Consider the following 14410-nt stretch of genomic DNA (forward strand, 5'->3'; position numbering starts at 1 on the left):
CAATATTTGAACTTTGAAAAACTGATCAATTATCTTGTTCAAAAGAGCAAAATCCATCATAGTTGATCATCACATAATCTTGTTGCTGTGCACAGTGTTCTCTTGGTTCTGCTCACTTCACTCAGCATCAGTTCATGTAAGTCTCAGGCTTTTCTAAAATTACCTGCTCATTTCTTACAGAATAATATCATATTATATTCAAGTATCATAATTTATTGAGCCATTTCCCAAATGATGATTCGGAATCCACTCAGTTTCCAGTTTCTTGCCACTACAAAAAGAGCTGCTATAAATATTTTTGCATATCCACATGGGTCTTTTCACTTTTTTATGAACTCTTTGTGTTACAGACCTAGTAGAGACATAGAGACACTGCTGGATCAAAAGGAACATACACTGTTTTATAGCCTTTGGACATAGTTCCAAATTTCTCTCCAAAGCTGTCTCCCACCTTATTAAGTGAGATCCTTGAGAACAGAAACTGTTTTGCCATTCTTTTCACACAGTACCTGGCACACATGCAGTATTTAATAAATGTTTGTTGACTGGCAAAAATATTATAACCAGAAATTCCTTTGTAAGAATAAATACACAGCTCATCACAATTTTCTCCAAGTTCTTTTTAATAACTTACTATTTTTTTAAAATAAGTAAGAGATTCATAGGTAGGAAAAATAAAAAAGAAAAGCTGTAATAATATATAGACTGTCAAGATCTCAGCAATATTTATATAAACAAATACTTTGTACAGGTTCAAAATTAAAATAATATTCTGTTTACTTTCAATATTTTAAAACAAAAGACACATTTGGAAGACAATCATATATCTTAAGTTTGGGGCACATACAGCCCATTATAATTACTAGTTACCTTTGAATTTATAGTCATTAAATGTTTTCTTTTTTTAAAAAAGACTATACTAAAAAAAATTTTTTTAAGACTACTTACTAAAAACTTTTTAAAAAAGACTACTGACATTTATATAAGCTGAAAAAAATTTTTTAACACAACTGAATTCTGAAGCACTGCAAACTGGACAACATTAAAAGGAAGTCTCAATAAGCTTACTTGGTAAGAAATGTTCTTACAGACAAATTACTTTATGAAACTTGAGTCTTGAGATATATATTCCTGGTTTTTAAAGCTTTCCACTCCCATCTTTACTTTTCAGTTACAACTTATCAATACATCTGGCTAACCAGAAGAGAAAGATTTTATTTGGAGAATATGCTTTTTTTATGTCCTAGAAATCAACCAAAGTTAAGACATTAAATACTTCCTGTGATCACAGTACAGAATGAGCCTATTCTTAAAAGGTTTGTTTCTGATTCAAATGTTATTCTAGCTCTATATCCAGTGGTCCATGGATCATCCTCTTCAGCTCCCGAATTATTTTTGTTAAGTGAGAGTCCATCATCATAATCTTCTCTTTCAGCTAGGGAGCACACAGAAATCAAAAAAATTCAGTATGTATTAAGTTACAAAATACATTAAGTAACAAAAGAGCATCTTTACATTTAAACTAGATCACTAGCAAGTGAGCTTTCACTCTTTCAAGACTTAAATAATATATTAGATCCATTTCTGGAACCATGGAAACCATATCAAGTTTTACACTATTGGGCTTTAAAAAAAAAAAACTATAAATCTGAAAACCACCAGAAAACCAAGAAACACTTAAGAGGAAAAGAAAAAAAATTAAACAAAATACCAAGTAAAACAGTTTGACCTTAAAAAAAGAAAATACACTAATTCTGGAATAATTTAGGAACAGTAAAGAACAGAGGCAGCAATGTAATGATACAATCTTATTTTCATCTTATCCTTCCAAATGAATCTTTTCTCTCTGTCATTTCATCTTAACTTATTTATTGTGCACTTTTATCATTATTTACAGTGCAATAATATTTCATTTCATGGATATATCAATTTATTTAACCATTTTCCAATAATTAGACATAAGAATTTTTCTTCCCCTTTCTTTAATAGGAGCTAGTTACTACTGTTTTTCGATTAGGTTTTTTTTTTCGGCTGAGGCAATTGGGGTTAAGTGACTTGCCCAGGGTCACACATCCAGGAAGTGTTAAGTGTCTGAGGTCACATTTGAATTCAGGTCCTCCTGACTTCAGGGCTGGTACTCTATCCACTGTGCCACCTAGCCACCCCTAGTTACTATTATTTTTCAAAATCATCAAAACTTTAATGTCTCACAAATAAAAGTTGTTTCATTATTTAATATATCTATCAAACTAAATCTATAGTAACCAAAATATCTTTTTTTGAAGTCCTAAAGGATTTCCCTTAGGCAGTACCTATTTCCAGATAGGCAACATATATATATTTTAGACATGTATAATACAGATAAGCAGAGTCTTGGCTAATTCAGAACAAAGAGCTTAAAATTTATAAACTCATGGTTCTTCTATTTCAGAAATAAAGAGACTTTTGCTGAGCTTTAAAAAAAAGAGGGGGGATACAATGGAGTTTTATTGGACTGTTTGCTGAAACAAAAACTAAGAGGTTTGTCAGATAAACCCAAATTCCAATAAAAGTTCAAAAATGTATGCCAAAGCTAAATATAAAAGATTGTGGGTTATCAATGGAGATATATCCATCAAAGATTTGGGGCCTCAGGAAGCTGGAAGTTTTGGAGTGCTCTAAAGACTGGGAGCTAAGTACCTAATCCATATTCAGCTTTTTATCTTGGAAGAGGCTATAGAGCAGGAAACAAGTTTGTAATCCTAAAATTACAAACATTGGTCATCATGACTACAGAGCTCTCAGAATTGTAAGAAATCTGGCTAGTGGCAATGGAGGAGAGCTTGTGCCCTGTGGAACTCCCATCTATCAGAAATGTTTCAAGGCGTACCAGAAATGCTGAGACTTACAGTTCTTAGAATTCAAAGACTACAATCTAAGTATTGGCTCAGTTCGAAATAGACTAAGTGTGTCTCATTCTGTGCTTAAAAAAGATCATTGTTCAACCCAAAGAACCCAAGCATCCCATCTTTATTTATTGGGCCTTCCACAAGTCATCTCCCTATTGCTCACCTCACTACATCTCGTATCTCTTCCTCTCCCCATCTTTTTTTTTTTTTTTTTTTTTTTTTTTTTTAAAAAACAGGTGTTCAGGGAAAGCTTGCTTCCCCCCTTAACAGTTGTCCTTTCCAGGGCTGGGGGCTTATTCTTTCATGCTCCTTATCACCCTGGGCATACTTCTGGGTTTCTCATAACTCCTTTTATTTTTTAATTTCATTTTTTTCCAATTATCCAGGGTCTACTTCTCACAGTCACTTGTGGACTACAGCTCTGCACCATCACACAGCAACTGCTCTGTGGTTCACTGCCTTCATTTGGTTCACACAGTCCAAATCCTGGTCTCCACATCATTTCTCTTTCTTTCTCAAGGAAATCTATAGCTGGCTCACCAAATTCCTTTTCATCCCAATGGGATACTCAGAGGGCTTCAGTAAACATTGTTGTGTCTCCTAAAATGCCCTGGGCTCCCTATTTCACCCCTACTCTCATGTCGCCCATAGGGATTTCATTATCACCTATTACTAGGGTTATCTCCAAAATCTTGAATTCTGCCTTTCTTCCCTCTGACCATAACTTCTTATCCCTTCAATCTAACCCACTCCTCTTTTTATCCTCACTGTGACTTCAAGTCATTCTTCCCATGCTCTACAAATTCCTGCTAAGGTCTTTTTCCCCCAAAACATATTCTTGATTGACAACTTCAAGAATATACCAATGATTACTTGATAACTACAAAGTTTAACAGCCTCTTCCCAGTCTTATTTCTCTTGATACCTCTCCAGTGTTTGATGCTTTGTTACCACATCTCTTACTGAATACTCTTTCCTACCTTGTATTTGGTGATACTTCTCTCCTTTTTCTAAGCATCTGACTTCTCCATCACAGACTCCTTTGATGAATTATAATCTTTCTCCTGTCTACTGAGTGAGAGTGTCTTCCATAGCTCTGTTTGGAGCCCTGCATTAATTTCTCATTAGTCCCACAGCATCAACTGCTTACTAAAGAACTCCATTTGGATTTCCCATCAGCACCTAAAACTCAACATGTCCAAAATAGAGCTTATTTTTTTCCCCTCAATGTATCCCTCTTCCTCCAAATTTCCCTGTTTAAATTAAAGGTATCACCACCCTCTCTCAGCCATCCTTTCTTCTTTACTCTTCCTCCACAGCCAATCATCTGCCATGCGTTTCTTCTACAATCACATTCTCTCTTGCATCTATCACTTTTCTTCCTATTCATAGTCTATGAACAAGTTTAGTTCCTTATTCCTTCCGATAAAATGACATAAATGGTGTCCCTGCTAATAATCTTTCCCCTCTCCAATCCATCCTTCACAAGGTTGCCAAATCAATATTCTCAAAACAAAGATCTTGCCCATGTTCTTCCCTTATTAAAAAAAAAACTTCAGTTTCTTCAAGAACAAAATATAAGCTCCTCACCCAAGAACATGAAGCCCACCTTCCTCCAAAACTAGGCTTGCCCTAACTTTTCAAACATTTCATTGTACTCCTTCTCCCCCCCTCCCCCCCCCATATATTCTCTGATCTGGCCAAGCTAGTCAACTAGGTAAAATATGTAGATTGTTGATTGTTTTATTTTTGATTTTGCATGCCCTGCTTTTAACTTAAATGTTTTAAAAATTCTATTTTATGCACCTGAAATCCATTTCTATTAGTGCAAATCACCAAGGGGATTCTATTTAAAAGAAAAACACACAATACAACAAAAGTTTACCTTTGAAATTTGTGCACTTAGATGCTTAGTGGGAAATTCCATCTCAGATGCATTTACTACAGATTTAGTTTTTAAAAGGTAGCTGTAAGAACACAGACATGTCATTAGTATTACTTTCTATTACTTAATAGAGGAGATATATTACAATAACACTACCTACAAAAACAATTTCTATGGAGCAAACCCTACATTATTACTGACTATAAAAAAGAGAAGAGAGGAGGAGTAGAGAAACTTGAGATAAATTTCTGTTATGCAATAAGTAATAGAATAGTGAAATCCAGATGGGAAATAATGGGTGGTATAAGTGGAAAGGCAATCAGGTATGGATAATCCCTGGGAACTTCTGAAGAAAAGAAACCCAGACCCAATTTGTGGCACCAGGTAAGTGGTCAGTCTTGTTGCTTACTACCAACTCCCAGGGTACCATCCCTCCCCTCATTCCTGATCTTTACATTTTTCCCTCAATGAAGGTATTCCAAATCCTAAAATTTGTAGTGTCTACTAATACCAGGTAAGTGAAGACTGATTTGGGTATCCTTGTTCCCAAATCCCTAGTATGGTTAGTGGGGAGATCTATTTCTGGCATCTCTGAAAGCTATTTCCAATAGAAATACTGATGGTTAGGTTGTATAACACAATAAATTCAGTACCATAATGATTCAAACATATTATGGCCTAAATAAGGTGAGGTGGAAACCTCTTTACTGTAACACTATGGAAAAATGACTTTGTAGTTTCAAATAGTTCACTAAGATAGAAACTTATGTATAAATTGACCTAAGCGTTATGTTCTTAAACAAAAATTACATCTTTCTTTAGTGAGAAACAGTGTCTTGTAGAAAAGCTCTGGTTTGAGATGAGGCCTGGGTTTTATCATATACTTGACACCAATTTGTTATATGACCTCAACAAGTTATTTAAACTTTCTGAGATTCAGGTTCTTGAAAAGAACAGTATCTACTGCAATACCTACTATGGAATTTTTAAGAGGAAGATGTTTTGTAAACCATAAAAATTCAAGTTCAGAAGCTGTCAGATTTAAAGCTAGAAAGAATCTTACAACATTTAAAATACCTTTTCACCTTACAATGAAACTTGCCTAATTCTCGTTTTTCAGTTTAACTTTTGTCTCTAAAAATTATAAATGGTGATGAACTGTAACTGAAGCAATGTGTTAATGACAACATACCTACTCAATTAGTGGTTTTATAAGAAATTATAATTAACTTTAAATGAAGAGATGTGGTTTTAAATTTTTTCCCTCCTCATACTGCTACTGCCTGTATTTTACTTATTTTGCCGAGTCTCTCCATCTCACTCAAAGTGGGGTTGAAGTTTTCACCTGCTGTTGTTTCTGACCACCATTGGTTCATCCCTACTTCTAGAGGCTTTTTATCGATGGTGGACATCCAGTCACGGTTAGCCCTCCTTCAGAGGACCAGCCTCAGAACCCCAAACTCTAGTAGGGATTATAGGTATGTCCTATCATACACTGCTTATGTTTGGCATTTTGATAGCTTGTACAATGACCTGTGGAGCTACTCAGTTCTATAAAAACGAGTACAGTTATTGGTACTGCCCATATTCTATGAGACAATATGGTCCAGTTGAATAAAGTTCTCGCCTTGGAATCAAGAGATGTGGATTTAAATTCTGCCTCAGACTAATTTTATCGCTGGGGCAAATCATCTAAGTGTTCAGTCTCAGTTTCTTCATCTATAAAATGATCACAATAATACTTGTACTATGTACCTCTAAAATTTGTTCTGAAAAAAGTACTCTGCAAACTTTAAAATACTGAAGTGTTGCACAAACTTCAGTATTTCTTATTTTACTAAAACAGAAAGTCAATTCTAATACTATTAGGCCATATTTGGCGATTTTTTTTTTTCTAGACAGGAGACATGCGAATTTTAGAGATGCAAAAGACTTTTTTAAAAAGCCCATTTGACCCAGCCCTGTCAATTATAAAGAAACTCAAGAGGCCTACAGAAGGACTTGCAAAGGACCACAGCCCTAGTACTTAGGGGAAGAACCTGGACTAAAATCTAGTTCTTCTGACTCTCAATTTAGAACTCATTAAATGCTTCATTTAATTCTGAATAGAAATTTCATAGTGGTAGAAACTAGAAACTGATAACCAAGTTTCCAGACTGTAATACCACCAGATTTTATTATCTTGAGCCCCTTAATGGAAAAATAGAAATCCCATGTTTTTTTAATGGATACAAAAATAGGATGCCACTAAAGAATGGACAGAGCAAAAAACAAACAAACAAACAAACAAAAAACTTAGAATTTTCTTCCAATTCAATACTTTAGATCCTAGCTAGTACATTCAAATAGAAATTAACTGTGGAGAAAAAAAATGCAATGGCTTCTTTAATAATAATGACAGCTAACATTTACGTAGATTTATAAAGCACTACATGTGTTATCTCACTTCTTTGCACTATTAAAAATAACAAAATGTCTTCTGAAGATATTTGCTAAGGAAAGAATTTAGAAATTATTCTGATTGTTTAAATGACCAAGATTCCCTGAATAGTTGTATTCAGTACTACTCGTCATACTAACACTTAGTCCCTGTTCTTAATTCAGTTCTTTAATATCATTCCTATAACAAATCACCCTGATCCCCTGAATATTTTCATATATTTAATGATTAAAGTTTACTTACCATACAATGCTATCCTTAAAAAGGCAGAAGAGACCTTTCAAGTCAGAAAGAGTAGCATATGTAGAATAAAGTCTGAAGCCTATAGAAAGCCCACAAGAATGACAAAATAAAGGGTTGTAGGTACTGAAAAACAAGAAAGATAAGACAAATTGTAGCACAAAAATTAATCAGTCTCCAGAAGTTACCCAGTTTCCATTGTTCCCTTTTACCATATACTTCTAGAACAATATTCAAATCACCTTGGTCACTGCCCCTGAACTTCCCTAAGAGTCTATTTGCAATCCTTAAAGTTTCCAAAGCAAAATCTCTCTCCTTTGGCCATCATTCCTTAATATGTGTTCTCTTACTCATTCAAATACAAGTTTCAGAAAGCAGGGACTATCTTTGCTATTATGCTTAGCACATAATAAGCAAGGAATAGGTGCTTTTTCATTCATTCATCACCATTAAAAACCAGCCAGTCACTAAGCATTAATAAATTAAGCACAACTTTGTGCCAGACATTGTGTTAAGGATACAAAGAAAGGAAAAGACATTACCCTAAGAGCTCATAATTCTAACGAGAGAGATACATGCAAACAATTTATCCTGTAAAACAAACCAGAGGATGAATTGGAAGTAATCAACAGAGGAAAGTCATTGGCATTAAGAGGATTCAGGAAAGGCTTCCAGTAAAAAGTGGGGCTTTAGCTGGAGCTTAAAGAAAGTCAGGGAAGTCAGGAGGTAGAGAGGTAGAGAGCAGAACAGAAATCATTCCAAATAAGTGGGACAAATAGTTCAAAGATAGAGCATCTTTTGTGAGGAACAGCAAGGAAGCCATTTCATCTGGGGAGAGGGCAATAAGGTAAAAGAAGGCTGAAAAGTTAGGAGACAATTGGGTTATTAAAGGCTGTGAATGGTAAACAAAGATTTACAGTTGATGCTGGGGTGATAGGGAGACACTGGAGTTGAGTGGGTAATAAATAGGGTGGTAACATGGTTAGGAAGACCAATTTGATAGGATAGTTTGGACTGGGGAGAGACTTGAGGCAAGGAGCCCAAGTGGAATATTACAACAATAGTTCTGTCATAAGGTGATCCAAAGCCCATAGCATAAAGTATCATAAATTCAATAAAATTTGGCAACAAACTGGATATGGGAGAGTGAGAAGAAATGAGAAGCCTGGTTAGAAGACTTGTTTGGAAGCCTGAGTAACTAAGAGGATAGTGGTATCCTCAATATTAATAGGGAAGTTCAAGGATGGGGAGGATTTAAGGGAAAAGATGAATTCAATTTTAAATATGTTGAGTTTAAGATGTCTACTGGATATCCATTTCAAGATGGTTATCTATTAGAGATACTAGACTGAAGGTTCAAAGAAAGGATGTGACTAAATAAGTAAATTTAAGAACCAGCAAAATAGAAATAACAACTAAACATAAATAATCTAACCAAATGGTAAAACAAAAACAAATAAAAAAACCATTGTGAATACTGATTGCAAACATCAATCAAAAGTATGTTTTAAATTTTTTTAAAACATCACTGAATGTTTTACATAACAGCACATGTATAAACCAGATCAAACTGCTTACCTTCTTTGGAAAGGGAAGAAAGAAGGGAGAAAAATTTGAAATTCAAAATATTGTAAAAAATGGATGCTAAAAATTTTCTTTTAGAGTATCTGGGGGAAAATAATAAAATGCCATTATATGAAAAAAATTTTTTAAATAATCATTGAAAATGTAAGAAATTATACAGTAACATCAAATATATAAAAGATTTAAGATCACAAATATTACATAATAAAACTTGGTATCATCATGTGAATTTCTAATTGAAGGAGAAAAAATGAAACCAAATGTCTCCCGATATTGCCAACAGTCTCTTTCTAGCAGAACTTGGATAATTATAATGAAAATCAGCTTTATTTGAATACACTGATAATAATATAGACCATTGGCATTCAAGACACTATAAATTGGCTCTAATTCATCTTTCAAGTAATATTCCACTCTACTTCCCTTTATACATCCAGCCTAAGTGGACTTAATACACAGTCTCAGAATTGGATGGGATCTCGGACACCAATTTGATTCAACAAGCATTTACTATGTGCTAGAGATGTAAGACAAAAATCAAGCAGTTTCTCTGCTCAAATTTAGAATCCTGCTCCATCCAGCAGATGATAAATGATTCCTGTCCAGTCTTCTGATTTGAAGATTTCCAAGAAAGGGAAAACCACCAGGTTCTGAGGCAAATGTGGACAACTTCAATTGTTGGGGAATTATCTCTTATCTTAGATTTACCTCTGAATTTCTACCTACTGTTTTTACTTCTCCAACAAAAGTATAATTCTTCCATACAACAGCCCTACAATTCCTAACAACTGTCTTCATAAAACCCAAAGTCTTTTGTTCTTTAGGCTAATAGCTCATGGCATAATCTCTGTCCTTTTCAGCCATCTCTGGATATACTCTGAACTTATTTATGTCTTTCCTAAAAATGTAAGGACTGGACACAGTCTCTCAAAGGTAGTTTGACTACCTGTGCTCTAGATGCAAGGCTTTCTCTTAAGGCAACAAAAAAATTTCTAGTCATACATCCTTTGAGGCTAATTTTTGTTTCTCAACTGTAAAACATTACATTTACTTCCATCTCAATTCATCTTATTTATCTTGGCCTTCAATCTAATGTATGGATCCTGAATCTGTCATCTAATGCAATAGTAATCATTCTAAGCTTTGTGGCATTGACAAATTTACTAAAAGTTCCAGGTAAATTGCTGATGGGCACAGAGTATCCCTTACCAGAGAGCTCCTCACAGACAAAGTTTAAAAAACAAAGGGGGGGACAGAAGGGAAAAAAGGGTAGAAAGAGAAGAGTATAAAATGGCACAAAGATTATATAAAATGTGAAAAAAAATGGAGGAAAATAAATTCTTTTTTCTAATACATCTAAATATCTTTCATTATAGTTTTATCAAATCAGAAACCACAGACACATGTCAAACAATTAGTACCTACCTGCCAAGGAGACCACCTTCAATGCCAACCAGTAAGGACTTATCCAAAATGACATTATTTGTAAGTCCTAGAAAAAGAAACACTAATAAGAATCTGACTCTCTAGTAGTAGTAATTAGAATTCTTCATCTAGTATCTTTTAGCCTGGTTCACCTTTCTCAATAAAACAATAATTATAAAGCTCCAATAAGATGCAAGGTATGGTATATTAGGCCTGGAGATGCAAAGAAAAAAGGTTCAGGGGCATATATCCTAACGGAACACAACACATACATAAGAGAGAAGTTAAAAACAAGATAATCTGAGAAAAGTAGCAACACTGTTTATCAAAGAAAGATTCAGAGAAGATAGGTCCTAAACTGAACTTGGAAGTTAAAGGCTCTGGGCAGACCAAACTAAGGGTTGAGGATATTACAGACAGGAAGAAAGTCCCATGTGAAGGTGCAGAAATGGAAAGTTAAATATGTGAGGAATCTTCACTTTGGTTGGAATGTAAAGAAGTAAGTCTGGAAAGATAGATTGGAACCAGGTTGTAAGAAAGGGAAATGAAAAAGCTGAAGATTTTGTATTTTATCCTAGCGACAATATAGAGCAAGGGAGTCAGACCTGTATCTGAAGAGCACATTGAGTTGGGAGAGTTTAGATGGAAACTATTAGGAAACTTTGTAAAGAGAAATGTGTGGGAAAAGGTTTGAACTAGAATGTCGACTGTGGGAAAAGAAAGCAGAGAGAGATGACAAAGAGGCTGTAGAATGGCTTGACTCATTAGATGGGGTGGCAGGGAACAGTGAGAGAGAAACAGAAATCAAGAACAAATTCTAGGTCATACTACTTCTCCAATTTTAAGAGAGGATTGGAAAAGAGTGGGAAGTTCCATTTTGAACATATTAGATTTGAGATACCAGATGACATCTAGGCAATATGCAGCAGGCAGCTAGCTATGACTTCAGGGAGCAGGAGTAGAAATGGGCCTCTGGGATGTACAGACAAGTAGAAAGGATCATCAAAGAACAGAACAGAAGAGAACAGGGCACAAAACACAACCATGGAGAATGCCTATGTATGGCAGGCCAGAGATGGGTCTTGAAATGGAATGAGGATGCTAAGTGAAATGAGCAGAATCAAGAGATCATTATATACGTCAACAACGATACTGTATGAAGATGTAATCTGATGGAAGTGGATTTCTTTGACAAAGAGACCTAATTCAGTTTCAATTGATCAATGATGGACAAAACAGCTACACCCCAAAAAAAAAACTAGAAATGAATTAAACTTTTAAATTTAAAACTTTTGTTTTCCTCCCAGGTTATTTTACCTTCTGAATCCAATTCTCCCTGTGCAACAAGAGAACTTTTGGATCTGCACACATCGTTGTATCTAGGATATCTCGTATTCAACATATAAGGACTGCTTCCATCTGGGAGGGGGGGGGGGGGGAGGGAAAATCGGAACAGAAGTGAGTGCAAGGGATAATGTTGTAAAAAAAAAAAAAAAAATTACCCTGGCATGGGTTCTGTCAATAAAGTTATTATAATAAAAAAATTAAATTCAATTAAAAAAAAAAGAAATGGAATGAGGAATAATCTGATAGGTTAAAAAAAAGCAGGAAAGAACAATATCCTAGAAAGCAGCAGAGACCTCTCCCCCACATCTTTTTTTCTTCCCTCTTTCTCCCCCCATTTGTCTCTCTTTCCCTTTCTTTGTCTCCCCCCCCCCCTTTCTCTTCTCTGTCTCTCTTCCTCTCTCTTCTCTCCCCCCTTCTCTTTCTCCACACCACTGGATTTGAATGTCAGATTTTAAAAACATCCTAGATTTATTTTTGCTTTTTCTTTGTATTACCCATGGAATAGCACAGTGCCTGGCACATAACAAGGATTTAATAAAAACTTGTTGAGTGGCTGCCAACTCCCACTTATTTGTCTAGTGGAGCAAGATCATTTTGAGGGTTGAACCACTAGAAACCCATAACCCACAACCCAGAGAGTTTTGGGAAGTCTGCTCGAAGACTCCCGTGTAAACTTGAAAGTCAAACCTTCCATTTCACAAATGAAGCAAGTGAAGCCCCCAAAGTGAGATGCCCAAAGACACATGAGAAGAAAATGACAGAGGTGGAGAACCTGAAACAGGAGCCTCAGACTAAGCCAGCATTCTTTCTTCTGTGCCATGTGTAGCCCTGCCTCAATGGGAGTTAATTTGCCACTTGAAACACGGAGATTTCTAGAGACCCTCAGACCTCTCAGGCTTAAGTTGACAAACTTAATCAGCCCTGACTTCACTGGATTGTAAAGAGAAGCAAACGAGATAATCTATGCAGATTGCTTTGCACACTTTGAAGCGCTAAGTAAATGCTAGTTATTTATTTTAGGTTCAACCCGCTATTACAGGGAGCTGACCCCAGAGCTCACACCCCTAATATTCATCTACCCGTAAATCGCTCGGCCCCTGACTCCCCAAACTCCCTTCCCCCGCCAGGGCTTCCCCTTACAGGAAGTTGTCTTCCAGTCAGTAAGCAGTGCACGAAGCGCCTACTACGTGCCAGCCACTGTGCTAACCCGCTTCTACATCCCCGCGCGGTACCCGCAGTCGCCCCGCGCAGCGGCGGCCCCGGGGCGTCTCGCTCCCCATTCATTCATTTGCTCCCTCCTTCCCTCCCTCCCTCCCTCCCTCCCTCCCTTCCTTCCTTCCTTCCTTCTTCCTTCCTTCCTTCCTTCCTTCCTTCCTTCCTTCCTCCCTCCTCCCTTTCTTTCTTCTTCCCTCCCTCCTCCCTCCTTCCTTCCTTCCTCCCTCCCTCCTTCCTCCTTCCTCCCTTCCTTCCTCCCTCCCTCCCTCCCTCCCTTCCTTCCTCCCTCCTCTCCTTCCTTCCTCCTTCCTCCTCCCTCCCTTCCTTCCTTCCTCCCTCCCTTCCTTCCTCCCTCCCTCCCTCCCTCCCTTCCTCCCTTCCTCCCTCCCTCCCTTTCCCTTCCTCCCTTCCCTCCCTTCCTTCCCCCCTCCCTCCCTCCTTCCCTTCCTCCCTCCCTCCCTTCTTTCCTTCCTCCTCCCTCCTTCTTTCCTCCCTCCCTCCCTCCTTCCTTCCTTCCTCCCTCCCTCCCTCCCTCCCTCCCTTCCCTTCCCTTCCTCCTCCCTTCTTTCCTTCCTCCTCCCTTCTTTCCTTCCTCCCTCCCTCCCTTCCTCCCTCCCCTCCCTCCCTTCCTCCTTCCTTCCTCCCTTCCTCCCTCCTCCTTCTTCCCTTCCTCCCTCCCTCCTTCCTTCCTCCCTCCTTCCTCCTTCCTCCCTCCCTTCCCAGGCAGGAGCCCGCCACCTCACTGCTGAAGACGAGGATGCTCAGGAGGCGCGTCTCCTCCCGGCACAGATGCACCGAGTCTCCGAGCACGGCGAAGCAGCCCAGGCACTGGAACACCACCATGTTCTCCAAAAACTCCGACTTCTCGGGCGCCGCCGGGCCCGGGGGATCCGGGAGGCTCGAGGGCCCCGGCACCGCCTCGTCTCCGCGGAGTCCGCGGGGACGCAGCGGGCAAGACCTCTTGGCCGCCTTGGTCTCCCACTCCATGGAGGCGAAGGAGGTCTCCTCGCCCACCGACGGCTCGCCGACGCGCCGGCGCTCCCTAGCGGCCTGCGCCTCCAACTCCTCGAAAACCAAGCCGAGCGACTTCCTCCCGGACCTCTTAGAAGCTGCCGCCGCAGCCCTCTCCTTTTCTTCCCCCTCCTCCTCTTCTTCCGCCTCGCCTTCCGTCTTGACCTCGGCGCGCGGACCCCGCTTCCGACGCGAGGATCTCCTCATGGCCAGACTCGGCGCCGCGAGCCGCAGGACAGCTCCGGATGATCCGCCGGGCCGCGGAGGGGAGTCAGTGACCTAAAAGGTTAGAAGAAAGGAGCACGGGCCCGAAGAAACATGCCCCAAGCAAGCCGAGCCAATCGCGCTCGCCGGGGGCGGGGCGAAATCGAGGTC

General features: G+C 38.5%; 1 protein-coding gene across 1 annotated transcript; it reads right to left on the reverse strand.

The window, feature by feature from the left end:
• Window positions 1–370: 370 nt before the first annotated feature.
• On the reverse strand, window positions 371–14381 carry OIP5 (Opa interacting protein 5). Its single transcript, XM_023500452.2, has 5 exons — window positions 13768–14381; window positions 10463–10529; window positions 7457–7579; window positions 4774–4855; window positions 371–1435 (listed from the first exon to the last, which is right to left on the reverse strand). Exons 1-5 carry the CDS (start codon window positions 14240–14242, stop codon window positions 1337–1339), a joined length of 846 nt encoding a protein of 281 aa, XP_023356220.1. The 5' UTR covers window positions 14243–14381; the 3' UTR covers window positions 371–1336.
• Window positions 14382–14410: the final 29 nt, after the last annotated feature.

The sequence above is a fragment of the Sarcophilus harrisii genome, chromosome 2, assembly GCF_902635505.1.
Source record: "Sarcophilus harrisii chromosome 2, mSarHar1.11, whole genome shotgun sequence".
Classification (NCBI taxonomy): Eukaryota; Metazoa; Chordata; class Mammalia; order Dasyuromorphia; family Dasyuridae; genus Sarcophilus; species Sarcophilus harrisii.